Source organism: Chiloscyllium plagiosum, unplaced genomic scaffold (genome assembly GCF_037043375.1).
Source record: "Chiloscyllium plagiosum isolate Xiang-an unplaced genomic scaffold, Cpla_swu_hap1 HiC_scaffold_24, whole genome shotgun sequence".
In the NCBI taxonomy this organism is placed as follows: domain Eukaryota; kingdom Metazoa; phylum Chordata; class Chondrichthyes; order Orectolobiformes; family Hemiscylliidae; genus Chiloscyllium; species Chiloscyllium plagiosum.
In genome coordinates, this window is record NW_028270162.1 from 57630030 (window position 1) to 57650470 (window position 20441).

Below are 20441 nucleotides of genomic sequence, written 5' to 3' on the forward strand. Positions count from 1 at the left end.
GACAGTTAAAGTGCATTTTAAAAGCACTATTTTAAAGGGAAGATTCTCAGTTCAAGACCAAATCATAGAGTGGTTACAGCATGGAATGAGGCATTCAATCAATCAACTCCATGCTGGCTCTCTAACATGTGGCTCCAAAGTCATTCATTGCTAAGCATCAAATTTGGTAACTAATATTTGAGGAGATACAGAGACAGTAACAGGAAGAATCCCATGTGCAGGAAGAGAAAGCATACTTAATTCATCCAGTGACTTAGACAGGAGAGGACTGAAACCACAGAGACACAGACTCTTGAAATATACATATCATAGTATTCAATGTATACATTCAATAGTATAACGCAAAGATATATTTCATCAAGAAAAGGACGAAGACGAAATGAGAAAGATGCATCATGTGCAGCTAACAAAACAAATTAAGGTTACTATCAAAAGAAAACATGACAATTCCATGAAGGTTACAGGCTGCTGGGAAGATTGGAAAAAAAAGATTTCTCATCCATTACTGGTTTCTAAAATCAAGAAAACAAACAAGTAATATAAAAACATTAAGTAAAGGCTTATACAAGTATATAAAAAGGAAACCATAAATGCTGGAAATCACAGCAGGTCGGGCAGCATCCACGCAGAGGTAGTAAGCTTGAGGCCAGATGACTCTTCATCAGAGCTGACTTGAAGTGGGGAGGGGACAGCATTTATGTTACAATTGGGGAAGGGGGTTGGAGTGTAGAGTGCTGGAGAGTAAAGATGTTGACAGTTCAAATTAAGCGATCAGAATGTGAGAATAGTCGAAAAACAGTGTATAACTGCTAGACTGGAAAGAACATACAGTCCCACTGGAGTGGAGGAGGGGAGTGAGTGTGACAGAAAACATAACAAATAAAGCTAAAAGAAAAGGAAGGAATGGAAGTTGGTTCACAATTTGATGGTGTTGAACACAACATTGAGCCCACAAGGCTGTAAAGTGCCTAGTCTGAAGATGAGATGATTCCATCCCATTCCCCCAGTTCCTTTGCTTACGTCATATCTGTTTAAATGATGCCACTTTCCAAAACAGTGCTGCAGACATGGCTTGTTTCTTCCATAACCATGGTTTCCCAACCGCTATGGTTGACAGTGCCTTCAACCACATCTGACCTTTCACCCATGCTTCCACCCTTGCCTCTTCTCATCACACGCAAGAGCACGATTGGGTACCCTTGTCCTCATTTTTCATCCCACCAGCCTTCGCACATCAAAGAATCATTCTCTGCCATTTCAGACAACTTCAGCAGAATGCCACCAATAAACACATCTTCCCCTCAATCCCCCGTCTGCATTTCACAAGGATCATTCCCTCCAGAACATGCTAGGCAATTCATCGACCACTAACACCAACCTCCCTCTTCCCACAGAACCTTCCCATTTAACTGCCTCACCTCAACACCTCCCTGCTCACCATCCAAAGGCCTAAACAGTCTATCCAGGTGAAGCAATATTTCACCTGTACCTCCTCCAATTTTGTGTATTGTATTCGCTGCACCCCATGGAGGGGAAAGTGAGGACTGCAGATGCTGGAGTTGAAGAGTGTGGTGCTGGAAAAGCACAGCTGGTCAGGCAGCATCCAAGGAGCAGGAGAATCAACGTTTCGGGCATATGCCCTTCATCATTCTCCTGCTCCTCGGATACTGCATCCAATGTTGCCTACTTTACGGTTGGGAAACCAAACACAGACTGGGTGACTGCTTTGCAAAACATTTCCAGTCTGTGTGCAAGCACGGCCCCGACCTTCCCGTAGCGGTTTAACACAGTGTCCTGCTCGCCTGCTCACTTGTCTTTCCTCGGCATGCTACAGTGAATCAGTGAAAACTGCAGGAGCACATCTCATCTTTCAACTGGGCACAATATTGTGTTCAACACCTTCAAATTGTGAACCAACTTCCATTCCTTCGCTTTCTTTTAGCTTTACTTGTTAGATTCTCTATCACTATGTCCTCTCTCTCTCTCTCTCTCTCCCCCATCCCAGTGGGATTGTCCATTCTTTCAAGTCTGGCAGTTAGACACACCATTGTTCTGCCATTCTCACATTCCAATCACTTAATCTAAGCTGTCAATATCCTTTCTCCCCCACCACTCTACACTCCATTGCCCCTCCACAAACTATAGCATAGGTGCTGCCCCCTCCATACTTCATGTCAGCTCTGATGAAGAGGCACCTAGACTCAAAACATTAGCTGTTTCTCTCTCCATTGATGCTGCCCGACCTGCTGTAATCTGCAGCGTCTGTCGTTTCCTGTACAGTTTCCAGCATCTATAGTAATTTGCTCCTATAAAGAGAAAAGTTGCTCAAGTGAGTCCTGCTCCCTTAAGAAGTGAGAAGTAGTGAATTAATAATGGGAAACAAGGAAAGGCAGAGACCTGGAATAAATATTTTGCATGCATCTTCAAAGTAGAAAACACAAATAGTGAAAAATCAAGGGAGGGAGGAAATTAAAACAATTACTATCAGTACAGAAAAAGCATTTGGATAGCTAAAAGCTGATACAACTCTGGGTCTGCTGGTCTGCAGTAGCTGCAGTTATAATCTTCAAAGACTTCCTACATTCTGGAAAGTATATAATCCAGTTCAGCTAATATCTGAGTTAGGGGAAAACAACAGAAACCATTTTGAAGGATGTCATAGTAGGATATTTAGAGAAATTTTAAAAACTCAACAGAGCAAACATAATCTTATGAAAGCAAAATTGCGTTTCACATATTATCAGTATTGTGTGAGGATGCAAAGCAGGGTTGAAAAAGAGGCAACAATGAATGTACTGCATTTGGATTTCCAAAAGGTAGTTGAAAGGTGGTATATAAAAGATTACAGCACAGGATAAGAGCTCATGATGTTGAGGGTGAGACAGTAGCATGGGTAGAGCACTGCCTAACTAACAGGAACCAGTGAGTTAGGATAAAAGTGTCATTTTCAGGTTGGCAATCTGTGACTACTTGAGTGCCACAGGGATCAGTGCTGGTGATTCAATAATTTGCTTGAAACAAAGGGCCAAATGTAATGTAAGCAAGTTTGCCGACAATACAAATACAAGAAAGAAAGCAAGTTGTGAGGAGAATACAAAGAGTCTGCAAAATAATATTGATAGATTAAATAAGTGAACAAAAAAAAGGACATCCTGAAGTGTCCACAAGGGACCAAGTATGCGCTACACATAATTGAGATTCCCTGCCACCTTTAAATGTTATGTTCTCATCTTCACCATGCTTTAATGGTTACTACTGCATGCCAGAAAAATTTATTGGCTTTAATTAATAGTTATGACACCATTAAGGAGGGTGCTTGGAATGAAATGACCAAGATTTAACTTTCTGTCATGGGTTTATTTCCTGTTCACCAAGCCAACACATGATCCTCATTGTTTAATATATTTCCATTATAAGACAGGCAGCAAGATGGCGTTTTTGTTAGACTAATGGCAAAGCGGCACAAACAAGATAACCATTTTTGGATATCAGCATTTAGCTATGATTCTGGACTGAAGTTGCACCACCACTTCATCCTCAGTAATGACAAGTGCCATTAGCTTCCTTGATGTTTTGATTGCAAATTATGGCCCAACAGCCAGTTATTAGCATAGACTGGTGCTTTATTCAGCTCATCATTTTTTAATTGGCCACCAATTACTCCAAGTAGACACAGCCAGAGGTCTGCAAGAGTTGCTTAATCAACTTGTCGACAGGAATTCTGGTTAGGTTCAGTTCAGAACAAGCCTGCATTAAATAGCATCTGAAAATTAAGGATAACCAAGACTTCCTAATCAACTCCAACATAAACATCTTCATCTCATACCATGTGAAATCGCCTTCGCAAGTTTTGTTTTCTTCGTCTGCTGCTGAAGGATGTATGTGTGCCAGGCTCTCCATGTCTGATTGTACATGTGATATCTGTTATGGGCAGGAATGTGAAAATTACAGAAACAACTTCAATCAGATTCTACAGCACGAAACAAAAGGAAGAGTTAACCATGTGGACTGTAGAGTCTACTTCATTGTTCAATATAATAATGGATAATCTTGGGCTTCAATTTCACTTTGTCGCCCATTCCCCAAATCTCTAGGTTTCCTGACAGACCAAAAATCTGTGAGGATGCACTTCACATCCAGTTCTCTCACGATCACACAGCTTTGCATCAAAATCCCACTCTGACTCATTTTGCAGGACAGCTCCAGGCATTATCTGTATTTTGCTACCACAATGCAAAAATATCCATGCATGAGCACAGATTAATTAACTGTTTCATTATGGGGTATTAAACTCAAACAGAAATCCTGTGCTTTTACAAAGCACCCAAGCATTTTGATTGACTCAAAACATCCTTCCCTGATCTTGGGCAAAGTTGCTCACATGACTCACCACTGCCCAACAAGAGAACAGCTATTTAGATTAGATTCCCTACAGCGTGGAAACAGGCCATTCAGCCCAACAAGCCCACATCGACCCTCCAAAGAGTAACCCTCCCCTCCAGACCCATTTCCCTCTGATGAATGCACCTAACACTATGGGCAATTTAGCATGGCCAATTCACCTGACCTGCATATCTTTGGACTGTGGGAGGAAACCGGTGCACGTAGAGGAGACCCACGCAGACACAGGGAGAATGTGCAAACTCCACACAGGTAGTCACCTGAGGCTGGAATTGAACCTGGGACCTGGTGCTGTGAGGACTGCAACACCGTGCCGCCCCAATATACTTAGAAATCCTTCTGGTAGTGCAGACACATGTGAACAGGACAGAACTGGCAATGTGACTTTCATTCTTTTGTCATTTTAGTGAGATATTGGGGGTGACGTTTCGCTCATGTGAACTGTGGAGCAGAAACAAAAAAAGCTACCTGTAGTGACAGTCTGCACGAACCATCAGTTTCCATTCTACTCGCACACTCCACCACTGCTCCTTCCATTCATGAAAGGTTTTTCGCAAAGTTGCGTGACAGTAATGGGACCTGGCAAAAAGAACAACATGCATTTTGAAAGGTCATCTCATATCTAGTAACAGCCAATTCAGGTTTATGCCAAAAATACTTAGTAAAATTGATCTGTGACCTCAATACAGCCTTTTGCAACTATATTCCAACTTGCATGCAAAAAAGACTAGCACATCATTTGCCTTCTTGTTTCTCTCTCAAAGGAAACCTGTGTTTTATATGCAAGTTTAAAGTTTTGCTAAATTGCATTGGTATGTAAATCCATACCTCATTGACCTTTTTCCCTCGTGTTTCAAAGATTATGAGGGTTTCTGAATCTTCTAAATAAAATGCGCCTTCTCATGCATTAGCTACATAATTCATGGACCATTTACACATACATTCTGCAATTAACATTAATATTATTAACATCTAAAATAAAGCATCATGTTGCAGTTACTGGAAAATGTAAGTAAACACATGAAATGCTGGAAGAACTTAGTAGGTCTGGACCCCAAGTATTAACGCTATTTCATTCTCAACTGGCACTGCCACAACTGCTGAGTTTCTTCAACATTTTCAGTTCAAATTATTACTAACAACTTACCTTAAAATTTAATAACCCATATTTAGTCAGTCTTTTACAATGTTGACGATAACTATCCACCCAATCAACCCCAATTTGGTCCCCATCCCAAATTTTGAAATGTTATTTCCAATTTCCAAGCCAAAATAATTATGTAAAATGTAAACATTAGAGTACTGTATTACTACTGAGACTGAAAGAATCTGAAAATGTGTGAACATAGATTTTAAAAGAGATAATATTTGAATAGCCTTATTGAATTGTTGAAGAATGAACAAAGATAAAGTGTACATGTTACATGTCATATTTGGATTTTAAAAAGACCGTTCAACTACTGCAACCTCATGACTAAGGTCAGAGCACATGAAATCAGGATAATTAGCAGAACTGATTGCAAGCTGGCTGCAAAACAGATCAGAAATAGGGGTTAAGTTTAATCCCTCAGATTGATAGGAAGTGATGTTTTACAAGATTGCTGCTGAAATGAGGTAAACCGCTCTGAAGCTGGTGGAATGGGACAAAGGGGACAGTTATCATAGCTCCCTCATGCACCAGGTTTGCTAGTGTGGAAGCAACCAGTTTGCTTTAATGGCTGTGGAAAATGTGTCTCAACACACAGACTCAAATTCTTGATTTGAATTTCTTTGCAAAACCTCAAAGTTTCCTTCAGTTTTCTTCAAAGGCACTCATTCATCACATAAATATCAATCCCATCTAGAAAGACAAGGGTAGCAGATATCTGGGAATGCCACCTCCTGCAAGTTCCCCTCCAAGTCACTCTCTATCCTCACTTGGAAACATACAGCCTGGTCAAAATACAGACAATCCTTTCCGAAGGAAATGGTGGGTCGAGAGTGCGTTGCTGGAAAAACACAGCAAGTCAGGCAGCATCCGAGCAGCAGGACAATCGAAGTTTCAGGTATAATCCCTTCATCAGGAATGAGGCTTGTGGGGTAGAGGTTGAGAAATAAATGGGAGGGGGTGTATGGCTGGGGGTAAGGTAGCTGAGAATGCAATAGGTGGATAAAGGTAGGGGATAAGGCGAGGAGGGTGGAACGGACGGACGGGAAAGTTGATGGACAGGTCAAGAGGGCGGTGCTGAATTGGAGGCTTGGGACTGGGATAAGATGATGGAGGGGAAATGAAGAAACTGGTGAAATTCACATTAATCCCACATAGTTGCAGGGTCCCAAGGACAAAGATGAGGCATTCTTCCTCCAGCCGTCGGGTGGTTAGGGTTTGGCGATGGAGGAGGCCCAGGACCTGCTTGCCCTTAGTGGAGTGGGAGGGGGAGTTAAGTGTTCAGCCACGGGGCGAGAGGATTGGTTGGTGCTGGTGTCCCACAGATGTTCTCTGAAACAACCTGCAAGGTTGCATTCTGTCTCCCCCATGTAGAGGAAACTATGAGTCAACCTACAACAATCCCTGCTGGAATTGCACTATTGCCAACGGACGTAAGCGTTCTCCAAAATATTGTTCCCTAATTTGCCAGCAACATTATAGCCAAATTGTGCTGTGGAAATGCGTGCTATCCCAGAACTACCAGCATTTCAGTGTCAGTCACAATGCCATTCTGAACTCTGCCATTTATGCTATTTTTGCCATATATCATGACACACAGTAATTCACATGGTATCACGACAGGATTAGGATTTCTATATGCAACCTAATATTATGGACCTGTTTCCCAACTAAAAAGAGATAGAAGCATCAAAGTAAATAGTTCCTCACCTCGCTTGGGATGGAAGGATTCTCCCAAATGTCTTCCATATCCACAAATGCAGAAATTTTCTTGCAAGGTGCCTGGGATAAGAAAACAATGTTACCATTTGGGCTGAAAAATTAAGTCAATGATCTGGGTGGCGTAGTATGTAACAAAATCTTGACACACCGGCTAATGAACTGTAAAAAGTTGTTGAGGTACCAATGATGAATTTTGTAGCTTCATGCTCAACGGAAGGATTGCTATTTCTTCCCACTCCCCAAAATGGAGCAGAAAAGAGCGTAAAATTCAAATCATTTGGCATGTATCTACTGTATCGCTCTCACAAGACAACATTACTCCACCTATTTGAGACAAGCCTGTCAGTGTCTCATGGATCCTATATTTGCTAATGATAAAAAGCTAGACAGAAAAGAAAGTCATGAGGAGAAACACAGAGTAGCTTCAAGGAGATATAGACAGGATATGAGAGTGGACAATAGTGTTACAGATGCAGCGTGATATGGTGAAGTGAGGTTATTCACTTTGGTTGCATGAATAGAAAAGCAGATTTTTTTCTGAACAGTGTTAAAAATGATGAGGGGTGGGATCACCTACCTTCCTCCTCCTGGATATTTGTACCAATTGCATTTCATAACATATTTCATTCATTACATGTATGCATACATGGAAGTTTATAGCTTGCCGCTGCACCAAATTGATAAATAATACCCTAAATTTGATACAAATTTTAGAATTTGAATTATTTAGTGCATCATGACAGATTAACCTCCCAAGGCAATTACAAATTCAGTTTATACTAGAAAACTTTTGCATAAGGTAAGCATGATATAACAAAGGAAATCAGAAACTTTGTTGTATTTTTAACACTGATCTATAAACTGAAAAAACAGATTCTCTATTTTTCAACATGCATGTCATACAAACTAAAGACAGTGCAATGGTGGTAAGCATTTTTATCAAACCTCTAAGGAGGAGAAAGTGAGGTCTGCAGATGCTGGAGATCAGAGCTGGAAATGTGTTGCTGGAAGAGCGCAGCAGGTCAGGCAGCATCCAGCGAACAGGAGAACAGGAGTTTCGGGCATAAGCCCTTCTTCAGGAATGAAGCCTCTAATCAAACCTCTAATCAGCCAGAAGGTTATAATAGGATTCAATTTGTGGACAATAATACTTTATGTAGGATACAATCAGTTACTATAGGAGAAAGTGAGGATTGCAGATGCTGGAGATCAGTCAAAGAGTGTGGTGCTGGAAAAGCACAGCTTGTCAGGCAGCATCCGAGGAGCGGGAGAGTCAACATTTCAAGCATAAGTTCTTTTCTGATGAAGAGCTTATGCTCGAATAGTTACACTGTCAAACAGGAACCAGCCAACACACCTACACAATTCATTCCTTTTTTTAAAGAAGAAATCTGTACACTAGATAGGGTTACAATTCAAGTTTGGTTAGTGGAATGAACAATGGGGATTATTGCATGGAAAAAGACAGTTCAGCTCAAAACCCCAGTCCAGAGTCCCAATCTGCTGTACTTCAATCTCTCAGTTGTTCAAAAGACATTTGGAATAATTAACAATCTTCAAGTGCTGAGAGAGAGCATTAGCCGTTCATGGTTATATCCCTCATTTTTAATAACTCTCTGCATCAAAACAATTACATGTCTATTTGTTATCAATTCAACCAACCAGTGGAAATTAGATTTTATCAATTATCTTTCAAACTTACTTGAAACTTGTTATAGAATCAGAGTTATGCAGTATGGAAACAACCCCTTCAGTCCAACTTGCCTTGCCAATCAGACATCCTAAACTAAGCTATTGCTAGCATTTGTCCCACATCCCTCTAAACCCATACCATTCACGTACCCATCCAGGTGCCTTTTTAAATGTTGTAATTGTACCAGCCTCCACCACTTCCTCTGGCAGCTCATTCCAGACACACACCACCCTCTGTATGAAAATGTTGCCCCTCGTGTCCCTTTTAAATCTTCCCCCTTTCACCTTAAACCTATACCCACTGGTTCTGGACTTCCCTACCCTGGGAAACAGACCTCGTTATTCGCCCTATCCGTGCCCCTCATGGTTTTATAACCCTCAGAAGGTTATTGGATGTTAGATTTTCCTTGGCATCCTCTGTCTCAATAAACGCAGTCTGCAGCTTTTATTTAAATTTATTATACCTGTTGTACTTCTTTCCACGTACAGCATTTTACTAAATCTTGACTTGTGACTCAAGTATGTTTGGTATAATGGAGTGTCAAAATGTTACCTCACAAAGTTACATCCACTTCACATTTGTACTTTCTCTGGACTGTGTGCATCAAAATCACGCACTGATTTACAATTTCAATTCACAGACCGCAGGAAAGTCTGTGGTGTTATGATGCTAGTCAGTAACTGGAGGCTGCGGGAAAACCATAAGTTATCTCTTTTCATAAAATCTGGTTAAAATGATCAGCCAAGGACACAGGACAACAGAAAAGTTGACAAGAGTAAATAAAAAATGCTATTGTCACATGACAATTTTTTAAACTCTCTGGGCTTCAGGAATAAAGGAAAACAGTAGGCAATAAAGAATTCACAGCATTGAGGACACAGAAAATAACAAGTCAGAATGGTCTTCAATTCAACTGTGTCACTGTAAAGAGAAGAAAGTTAACAATAGTGGCTGCTGAAGATTATTGATTATAATTGGAAGGAATTCTTCATGAGGCTTGAAAACAAAAATATCTACCAGAAGTTAATTTAGTACCAGCTTACGTGAAAAGCTTGCCAGCTTTGAAAAACAACTTCATCTCATTGGTACAATACTTTGGATTGCATTTCTTGCACCTGAATGAGGGGAATTCATCCACAGATGAAAGTGAAATAGAAAAGGCCCACAGTTCAACAAAGTCCATGGAAAAGTTGAGATAACAACATTAATTCAGATAACTAGTGCGATAAAGAGAAACAGCAAGAATAAGTTCTTTACACACCATGATCAATATTTGCTTTAATCTAACAAATACGAGTTTGTATGCAAAATGACTGTCTTTTGAAGAACTCCAATCAGATGCCAAACAATCCCAAAAAGCCTTTTCTCATTCTGACCTAATTTGAGTTACTTTGCATAAATTTGAAAGTTTTGTTTTGAGTCAAAAATCTGGCCTTTAAAGTGGACTAAGATTCTTTCAGGGTCCATCAACTGCAGATTTTACCTTAAGCGCAGTTCCTTTAATCGCCCACCTCTGTTCCAGGTGTAATTCACTCTGTCCCGAATCAAGCTCTTTTTGACACGATAAACATTAATCCCACCACGCTTTATGGAGTGTGCCTGGGATATGCTTTTGGGAAGCTGGCTTTTCATTGTCCAATCCACCAACATATCCCTGGAGAATCAAAGGACAGAATCGTGTCAACCTTTACCAAAACATCACAAGTAACACAACTAATCTCATTAACAAAAAGTCAAGGAACTGAGCTTTTCAGCTATTTGTCAGCCAAGATCACATAATAATAGTGAATTGCCACAGGTCTCCATCCTGTGCCAGTTTACATTCCAGTGAATTCTCAGATCACACCGACATTTTTCAATTCTTTCATGGGATGCATGGTGAGGAGCACAGCTGTCCCCGCAAGGGTTTGGTACAACTGAGTGGCATGGGTATAAAACAGAATGTGCTGGAGAAACTCAGCACGTCTGCTAGCATCTGTGGAAGAGAAACAGAATTTCAAGTCTAGTGTGACTCTTTTTTTGTAACTGTGAAGAACTAGAAAATTGTGATTGTTATGCTGTAAACAAAGGGGGAGGAGAAGCAAGTTGAACAGATTGTGAGGGAACCCAGAGTTAATGATGAAGGCAATGTTAGCCATGAAGAGTGAGTTCTAGATATGCAAAATAGGTGTAAATGTTAGCTGTTAAAAAGGATCAAATGGGTCCCCAACTAAGAGCAAATCCAAAAAAAAACAGAGCAAAGGCAGGTGAAAGGAGTTACAAAAAATTGAGGACAAAGACATACTCTAAAGTTGTGGAACTCAGTTTGTGTCCTAAAGGCTATACAGTGCCTAAATATAAAATAAGGTGTTGTTCCCCTAGCTTGAATTGAGTTTCATTGTGAGAAGGTCTATAGTCTTAAAACCTGCCTTTAAACATTTAGACGAAAAGGTAATGCTGAATTATAGAACACATTTGCTGCACACTAGAAAATAGACAGGCAGGAAGGCTCAGAAAAGGGAGGGAACTCAAGGAACGCAGAAGATAGGGACATCCGTGCTCACCAAGTGATAACAGGATGCTGTAAGGCAATTAAGAATGTTTGCCTTAGCATCGGTGAATCTGTGTGAACAGGACACCAAGTGATAACATTCACTGCCATTCCCTTGTGAAATTAATGACAGTGTTTGATTCTGACCCTGAAACGAAACTCAGTACTATCAAAAGCCTTGTACTGTAATTAACAGTTAGATCCTGTCAAATTATAATGAATTTTTATTACCACTTGCAAGCTGGGCAGACACAGAGAGAAAAACATCCTTGCTATTACAAGACAAGGTTTTGCAGAGAGAACAGTCTCTGTGTAGTGCTGACAAGGGAAGGGAAGATGTGGTATCCCACTGTAGCGGGTGCAAATGGCAGAAGATGAACCTTTAAATACAGAGGCAGTTTGGGTGCAAAGTGAGAAAGTGAGGACAAGGGGTACCCTATTGTTCTGGGAAAGTGGGGAAGGGTGAGGGCAGAAGTATAAGATATGGGTCAGACCCAATGCCTCTATCAGCCATGGCAGGGGCAACATCAGATGACAAAAAGAGGAATCAGAGACACCCCACTGAAAGGTGGTAAGTCTTTGAAATTATAGTTTAAAATACCAGTAAAAGTCTAGTCCATGTAGATGAGACCAATATGAGGTATTAATTCTGTCCGTTAGTAAAAGCTAATCCTTGTACTCCTGTTCTAAACCAGAAATCCGAAATCTGGCAAGTGAATGTAAATGACAAAATAAGCCATCTTCAAAGCTCCATGGCAGTGATAAAATATCTCAACAAGTGGCACTTTCAGAAAGATATAAAGATCCTCAAGAGAGTGCAGAGAGGATTTAACAAAATGGTTCCAATGATGAGGGGCTTTGTTTTAGTCACAAGGTTAGGTTAGAAAGGCTAAGGGTTTGTTGCCTTTGCAGCAAAGGAGATAAGGAGAGGATTTGATGGAAAGAAACAAGATTATGACAGGTAAGGTAAGGACCAAGAAAAAACTCCTCTTATTAGTTCATCGTGCAAGGACTGGGGACCACAGATTTAAGATTTTGAGCAAGAGATGCAGAGCAATGTTATACACTGTATCTAAACGTACTCTACAATGTACTGCCTGACAGAAGCTAATTTAAATGCTTTCCAAAGGATATTTGATAATAATGTAAAGGAAAAATCTGCAGTACAGGGAAAGGCCAGAGAGCAGGACAAACTAACAGTTCTTCCAAAAAGCCAACATGGTCATGTCGAGCCAAGTGGCCTCCTTTTATACCATAACAATTCAATGATTCTATCATATACAGGACATTAGACCAGAATTTGTTTCATTGACATTTTTTCTCAACTTACCTTTGACGATCTTTCTTTACTGAATGATCATTCTTTGCTCCTAAATCCTTTCTAAGTGGAATTTTTGCAGAACTTGAAGTAATCTGATTTGTTTTTCGCTCCATCTGATTCCATGAGAGCGAAAAATAAATTAACATGAAACATCAACCATCCTGCAATAAGATCAGTGAAGTTTCTTTACAGCAATTCCAATTGTGTTAGCTGTCAAATCTTTGATTAAGTCTTCTTGGTTTGACAACGTGCTTGAGTGTTCACTTTGAAGCAGCTACAAAAATATTGTGATGACAGTGATAGTGCATGCTCATGAGTCACCAGAAAGTAGCAGTTAGGCTTCAGAAGGTACGTGTTTGAAAGGGTGTGACAAACGTTCATATCTCAGATAATTCAGGTGATCACTTGCCGCTGTGTCCTTGAGAATAACTAAATTCTTCTGAATGCAACTCAGTGGATCCTGCAATGAGAGTTCAAACAAAAATGTTGCATAAATTATTGGTTTTCACCAAATACTTGCACTTTTGGGGCAGAAAGGCCGTGTTTCGCGCCGTTCTGTAAAAAGGAGGAGGAGGAGGCGGCGGCGGCGGCTCTGGCCGCGGTTGGACTCAGAGCCATGAATTACCGAGAGAAAGCGGTTAGGCCTCATCAGATCCCGGGGGGACAAACCGTTCGAAAGGCCGCCATTTCTGCCATCCCAGCGGGCAACGCGCCACCCCGTCACCATAGCAACCGGACGCCGGAAGAGGGCGATAAAGATGGAGCCAGCCAGCAATGCAGTGGGAATCACCGCAGTCAAGGGGTGTACACTATCATATCCTGACTGCTGGAGTCTGATTTCTTAAAATCTAGTTCTAGGTATGCAATGTATATTCATGTGTGGTGCTCCCTCGTGTTTTGTAACTGCTAATGCGTTAAGGCTGCTATAGATTTAAAATTAGAAAATTGCCAGCTTTTCAGAATAATCACCACCATTCGGGGTCAAAGATCTTGACGGGAAAAAGGTATATTTGAGAAAATAAATTTGCATTAGGTCAAAAAGACTCGGCTTCTACTTCAGAAACCTGGCCAGCATTCCAGTCATGAGGTGACAGAAAGATCACAACCGCTTTGGATCCATGTGCCATCAAACAGCCTTCACAAAACTACCGTCAGGGAATCAGAGGTAAACTCTGGTAAGGATTATACCGAGGACAACAAAGGCAAAACCCAACCATCTTCAGCTGCTTCATCAATGACTTCCCTTCATCATTGTGCGATCAACAGCTACCACACATACAATGTTCAGCACAGTTTGTACCTCCTCAGATACTGAAGAGTATGTGATCAGCTGTCAAGAAGCAAGTAATATTTACGTCACACAAGCTACAAGCAATGACTAACTCCAAAAAGAGAAAATCACCCTTGACATTCATTGGCATTACCATCTCTGAATCCCTGCTTTCAATATCTTGTGAGTTACCTTTGGCCAGGTGCTAAACTAAACTGGCCTAGCTTTATAAATTTTAGAGCGGTGCTGGAAAAGCACAGCAGGTCAGACAGCATCCGACGAGCAGGAAAATTGATGTTGCAGGCAAAAGCCCTTCATCAGGAATCTTCCTTGGATGCTGCCTGACCTGCTGTGCTTTTCCAGCACCACTCTAATCTAAACTCTGATTTCCAACATCTGTAGTCCTCACTTTTGCCTAGCTTTATAAATTGTGAGACAGTCAAACAACCAGGATCCTCCAAAAAGTAACTCACTTCTTGACTTCCCACCACCATCTAATAGGCACAATTCAGGCATGTAATGGAATACTCCCCACTTGCCTGGATGAGTTCAGTTCTAACAACACTCAAGAAGCTTGAGTGCACCATTTACAAGATGCACTACAGAAATTCACCAAGACTCCTGAGACAGTATCTTCCAAACCCATGACCAGTTCCATCTCGAGGAGAAGGGGAGCAAATGCATGGGGACACCTGCAAATTCCCTCCAAGTATTCACTTACTACATTCTCAAGGGCATTAGGGCAATAATTGCTGGCCTACCCAACAATGCCCACATCTCAGGAACAAATCTAAAGTATATCAATACATGTAACAATTGTTCAAAGGAAAATGGGAATAGTAGAAACCAGGACAAATCAGAATAGAAATCTGCAGAAGCTATGCCAAGACTTGAAAAAGCACATGTTACATTTCCCTTAGCTGACTGTATTCAATTTTAATCATCATTTTCAAATCAAGGACTGAGGGTAGAGTGTAAATTTATAGGGAAGAACAAGAAAGAACCCAAGTGTGAAGAGAATAGGCTCTGGGAATATATTTGAGAAGCTCAAGCTCTTCTGCCTTAGTAGAAGTTGTTTAAAGAGGGTACGGAAATCTTCAAGTGCTTATAGTATATGTAGGACCAAAATATTTCTTCAAAGTAATATTGAAGCTTATGGAGCCAGCATCAACTTATGTTTTTTGAATCATAGAATCATACAGCACAGAAACAGACCCTTTGATCCATATGTTCATGACAACCAAGTTTCCCAAGCCAAACTAATCCCACTTGGCTGTGTTTGGCCTATTTCCCTCTAAGCCTTTGCTATTCATGTACCTGTCCAAATGTCTTTTAAATGTTGTGACTGTACCTACATCTACCACTTCCTCTAGCAGTTCAAGTTGTCCCTTATGTCCCTTTTAAATCTTTCTCCTCTCACCTTAAAAATATGCCCCCTATTTTTGACTCCCCCACCCTACAGAAAAGAGCTTTGCTATTCAACTTATCCATGCGCCTCATGATTTTGTAAACCTGTATAATGTCACAGTTCAATATCCTTTACTCCAGTGAAAAATGTCCTAGCCTATACAGCCTCTCCCTATAGCTCAAACTGTCCAGCCCTGGCAACATCCTGGTAAATTCTTTATGAACCCTCTACAATTTAATAATATCCTTGCTATAGCAAGGTGACCAGAACTGGACACAGCACTCCATAAATGGCTTCATCAACATTCTGTACAACCTCGTGATGCCTCGATTCCTATATTCAGTCTTATAAAGTGCCTTTAAACTAATGAAATGTCACAAGGTGCCGTACAGGCATATAATCATGCAAAGTATGGCACTCATCTATATTAGGAGATATTGGGTCAAGTGATAGAAAGCATGATCAAAAATGTCAGGTGCCTTAAATAGTGAACTACAAAGGTAGAGCGGTGTGGGCTGGCAATTCCCAAGGTTAAGGCCTGGACAACTGAAGACAGAGCTACCATTGGGAGAGCAATATAATACAAGAGGCCAGAATTTGAGGCGATGCAGTAACTCAGAAGGTTGAAGGAGATGAGATTGGGTGTAATTGAACTGTGTTATCGAGGTGGAAAATGGCAGTATTAGCAGTGGAGCAAATTTGAGTTCAGATGCTCACCTTGAAATTAAATTGCAACCCAAGATTGTAAACAAATTGGGGAGAAGGTGTGATTGGAGTGGGAACCAGAAACATGTCTTCAGGCTCATGGATTTAATGTAAAAATATTGAGAAAGAAATTGCAATATGTACTGGAAAAATCACTTCATTCGAAGGGTTAGAGACATCTGTAAAAAATGTTCCAAGTAAAACAGAAAAGTGCTGTCAGATGTATTCAATATGCGAGTATTGGGTCTTGGGTGTGGGAATTTACAGGCTAAATGCTTTCTTTCTCATCCCAGTAAAACCATACAATGTTAATATATTTTCATGGAAGGTATTCCTGAAAGCAAACAGAGTCTGACAAGAGTGCTGTAATTCAAAATTTAAATTATATACTGTCCTTGAGACAGATATCTGGGGAGGGGATGCAATGTAGATTCACTATAATGACTTGATTATTCACTGTCCACAAGTGTGATGGATATGGAAAACAACATCTCAAAAGAAAATTGGCTGGGTGCTTGAAATAAATAAACTTGAAGGGCTATAGGAAGTCATTCAGCAGTGAGACTGACTAATTGATTCTATGAGAAAGCAAATAGACTTGATGGGTCAAATGACCTCCTTTTGTGCCCTAAATGACTATATAACTTTGATATTGGGGTTTAAATACTTAAACTATGAGGACACTTAGCATAAACTTGCATATTCCCTGAATTCAGTGGAGATATCCAAATATGTTATCGAACTGAATGGCAGAAGAGGATCAAAGTGATGAATTCCCAATTGAATGACCCAATTTATGAAAGTCACAAATTCTGATGATGGTGTACAACCAAAACATATATTTGTCTTTTCTCTTTTCAGTCTCTAACTGATCTGCTGTTTGTTTCCAGAATATTTGTTTTTGTTATTTAAAAGGCTCTATCTATAATAGTTGAAAACTTCAACATAAAGTAAGCTTTCTTCTTTATTTAAGCTCACTATATTAAAACATCACACTAGCAAAAAGGCCATTCAGCCATTCAGAAACCTCATTTCATAGACCTCATGATATGTCAAATTGCAGTTTCAATCCAATTACCTAATAGGTGACTTTTCAAAAATTTTCCCTCAATCCAAATTAAATCAATATTGAATCCTTGCACTTGTCATAGAGTCATAGAGATGTACAGCACGGAAACAGACCCTTCGGTCCAACCCGTCCATGCCGACTAGATATCCCAACCCAATCTAGTCCCACCTGTCAGCACCTGGCCCATATCCCTCCAAACCCTTCCTATTCATATACCCATCCAAATGCCTGTAATTATTTAGTTTTGCAATTTGTTATCCACAGTTAATATTCTGCTTCCCCTCCATCAGTTTTGGAAATCATTGAATCTCATTGAGTGTTTGATTATTTTGCCTATGAATTACAATCCCGCTCCAAGCTCAATGTTTAATTAGCTCTTTTAAAGCAATTAATTAATGTTAATTCACAATTTGAGTCATAACTTAAGTATTCAAATTCTTGATATCAGGAAAAAAATGGCATACATTTTTATTTGGGACTCATTAATTTTCTTCTTATTCTCTCAAACTTCCACCATCTCTTTTCTACATTCACACTCTATAATTCATACATTATCTTTTAGCACATTAGAGAACTGAATTATACTTCCATTGAAAATATGTCCACCAATGATTTTATCATGAAAGACTTGTCCATTATCTCTGAACCCATAATGATATATTTATGTATAAATGTACTGAAATACTGAATTAGTTTTAAAAATATTCAAGACACCAACCAACTGCATATGCATAAATCAAATAGAATCACTAGGTTATGAGCACATGTGAGCGTACACGGTTGTGTACATGAGTCGAAGAGTGTGGTCCTGGAAAATCACAGTCAGTCAGGCAGCATCCGAGAAGTAGGAGAATTGATGTTTCGGGCATAAGCACTTCATCCGGTTGTGTATATCTCAGCAGATACACAGGAGGTTCAATCTTTTCTTTAATTCTCCTCCAAATAATGACTTTATTGCCTCTGTGACAATGTTTAATTCACTTGTTTTCATTCAACTTACAAACAACTTTCCATCTCATTCTAGTCTCATTTTGAGATTTATTGAAAGTTGTGTGAATTTTGATGCAATGAGCAAATACACAAAACTTAATTCTATAATAAGGAATTGAGCATTGAAACAGAGAGATCCAAGGCACAGCAGATTGAAACAGTTTTGTCCTTTGCGAGACTCTAAGATGTGCTTTTCTAAAATCATTCATTGTTCAGTTCTGAAGAAGAATCATACCAGACTCAAAATGTTAATTCTGTTTCTCTCTCCACAAATGCTGATAGATCTGTTGAGTTCCTCCAACATTCTCTGTGGTTGTATCTATTATGCTTATCTTGTTATGTTTCTGATCAAAGGTAACTCCCAAAATGTTGATGTTTGGAGATAGTTAGATTCTGTTTTTAGGGAGATGGTCAACATCTAGCATTTGTGTGGCATGAATATCACTTGCCACTTAATAGCTGAAGTCTAATTGTGGTCCAGAGTTTGCTGCATGTGAAAATGAACTCCTTCAGCATCTGAAGAGTCACAAATGGTACTGAATAACATCACACATTGAATAACATCACTCTCACTTTATTATGGAGGAAAGTTTACTAATGAGGCAGCTTAATGTGTACCCAGGACATTACTCTGAGAAAGTACTCAGGCTGAGATGTTTGGCCTCGAAAAGCCCTAACCATCTTTCCTTGTGCCAGACATTCCTCCAACAAGTGTTGTGTTATGTCACAGTCAGTATTCCTTACAGAGAAATACTCATGATATCATCACTACATCATAGCATGTGTCTTGAGGGTGTAAAGATCTCATACTCCATCTTACCTTGGATCACCTGAAGCACTGACAACCTATTGAAAGCACACTACTTTGCTGTAAATTACCATGTTTGGGGTTTGCCTACAACAGAGTGTTTTACCTGTGACAATACTTATGTTATCTTGAATAGCATAAGAAATTGGGTGTGGGTATTGTGGTACTGAGGAATCCAACAGATATTTATTATCAGTAACTATTATTTACAAACATGGCATTCGTCAGGCACAGAAGCATCTGGGCTAATAAATTAAGCTATTAGCTTAATTTACCATGAGTATATTGAAATATTGTCCAACAAAACACAGCAACCATAGAGTTATAGAGATGTACAGCATGGAAACAGACCCTTCAGTCCAACCTGTCAATGCCGACCAGATATCCCAACCCAATCTAGTCTCACCTGCCAGCACCCAGCCCATATCCCTCCAAACCCTTCCTATTCATATACCCATCCAAATGCCTCTTAAATGTTGCAATTGTACCAGCCTCCACCACTTCCTCTGGCAGCTCATTCCATGCACATACCACTCTCTGTGTGAAAATGTTGCCCTGTAGGTCTCTTTTATATCTTTCCCCTCTCACCCTAAACCTATGCCCTCTAGTTCTGGACTCACCAACCCCAGGAAAAAGACTTTGCCTATTTACCCTATCCATGCCCCTCATAACATTGTAAACCTCTATAAGGTCACCCCTTAGTCTCCGATGCTCCAGGGAAGCATTTCTCCAATTCACATTGATTTCAGTTTTTCTCAAACTTCTTCATGTCACACTCAGATCAAAAGTTGTCTCGGTGTCAAGATGGGATTATTTTTTGAGGGAAGATGGTGATATAATGTTAGTGGATAAGTAATCTAGAGACGCTGATTAATAATCTGGGGCTATAGTTAAACCCCACCATGGCAGCTGGTGGAATTGAATTTCAATGGAATAAAATCTGGATTATAAAACTAATCTTACTAATGGTGATCACAACAGCCATCATCAATTCTATTAAAAGCCATCTGATTCACTAATGCTTCTTCCTTACCTCACCTGGCCTACATGTGACTCTAGACCTTCAGTAATGTGGATGACTTGTAACTGCTCTCTGAAATTTCTAAACAAACTATTCTGTTCAGGAGCAATTAGAGATGGGCAACAAGTGCGTACATTTGCTCCAAAATAAGAAAGGAAAATTGTCTGGAATTCAATTATTTTATCCAAGTTTTTAAAAAGGCTGTAAAGACGTCTGCAGATGAGTGATTGTGATCAAACTCAAGCTGAGCTACAATGAGTTTTTTAAAAATTTATTTACGGGATGTGGATTTTGGTGACGATGCCAGCATTTTTGGTCCATTCCTAATTGCCCTTGAGAAACTGACAGAGAACTGT

At 40.0% G+C, this 20441-nt stretch overlaps 1 protein-coding gene across 6 annotated transcripts in view; it reads right to left on the minus strand.

Annotated features, from left to right (window-relative positions):
• The window catches only part of sfi1 (SFI1 centrin binding protein), a 134130-nt gene extending 120604 nt beyond the window's left edge, over window positions 1-13526 (minus strand). For 5 of the 6 annotated variants that reach the window (XR_015761285.1, XM_043716110.2, XM_088000190.1 and 2 more), the window contains exons 1-5: window positions 12824-13491; window positions 10447-10617; window positions 7259-7330; window positions 4870-4980; window positions 3827-3921 (exon numbers count right to left, since the gene is read on the minus strand). Coding sequence is in view for 5 of the 6 variants with exons in the window: in XM_043716110.2 (XP_043572045.2) it covers window positions 3827-3921; window positions 4870-4980; window positions 7259-7330; window positions 10447-10617; window positions 12824-12960 (586 nt within the window). In the remaining variant the exon portion in view is untranslated. Of the gene's footprint in view, window positions 1-3826; window positions 3922-4869; window positions 4981-7258; window positions 7331-10446; window positions 10618-12823 lie in introns of all 6 variants that reach the window. The other variant, XM_043716109.2, reaches the window with a different exon arrangement.
• Window positions 13527-20441: the final 6915 nt, after the last annotated feature.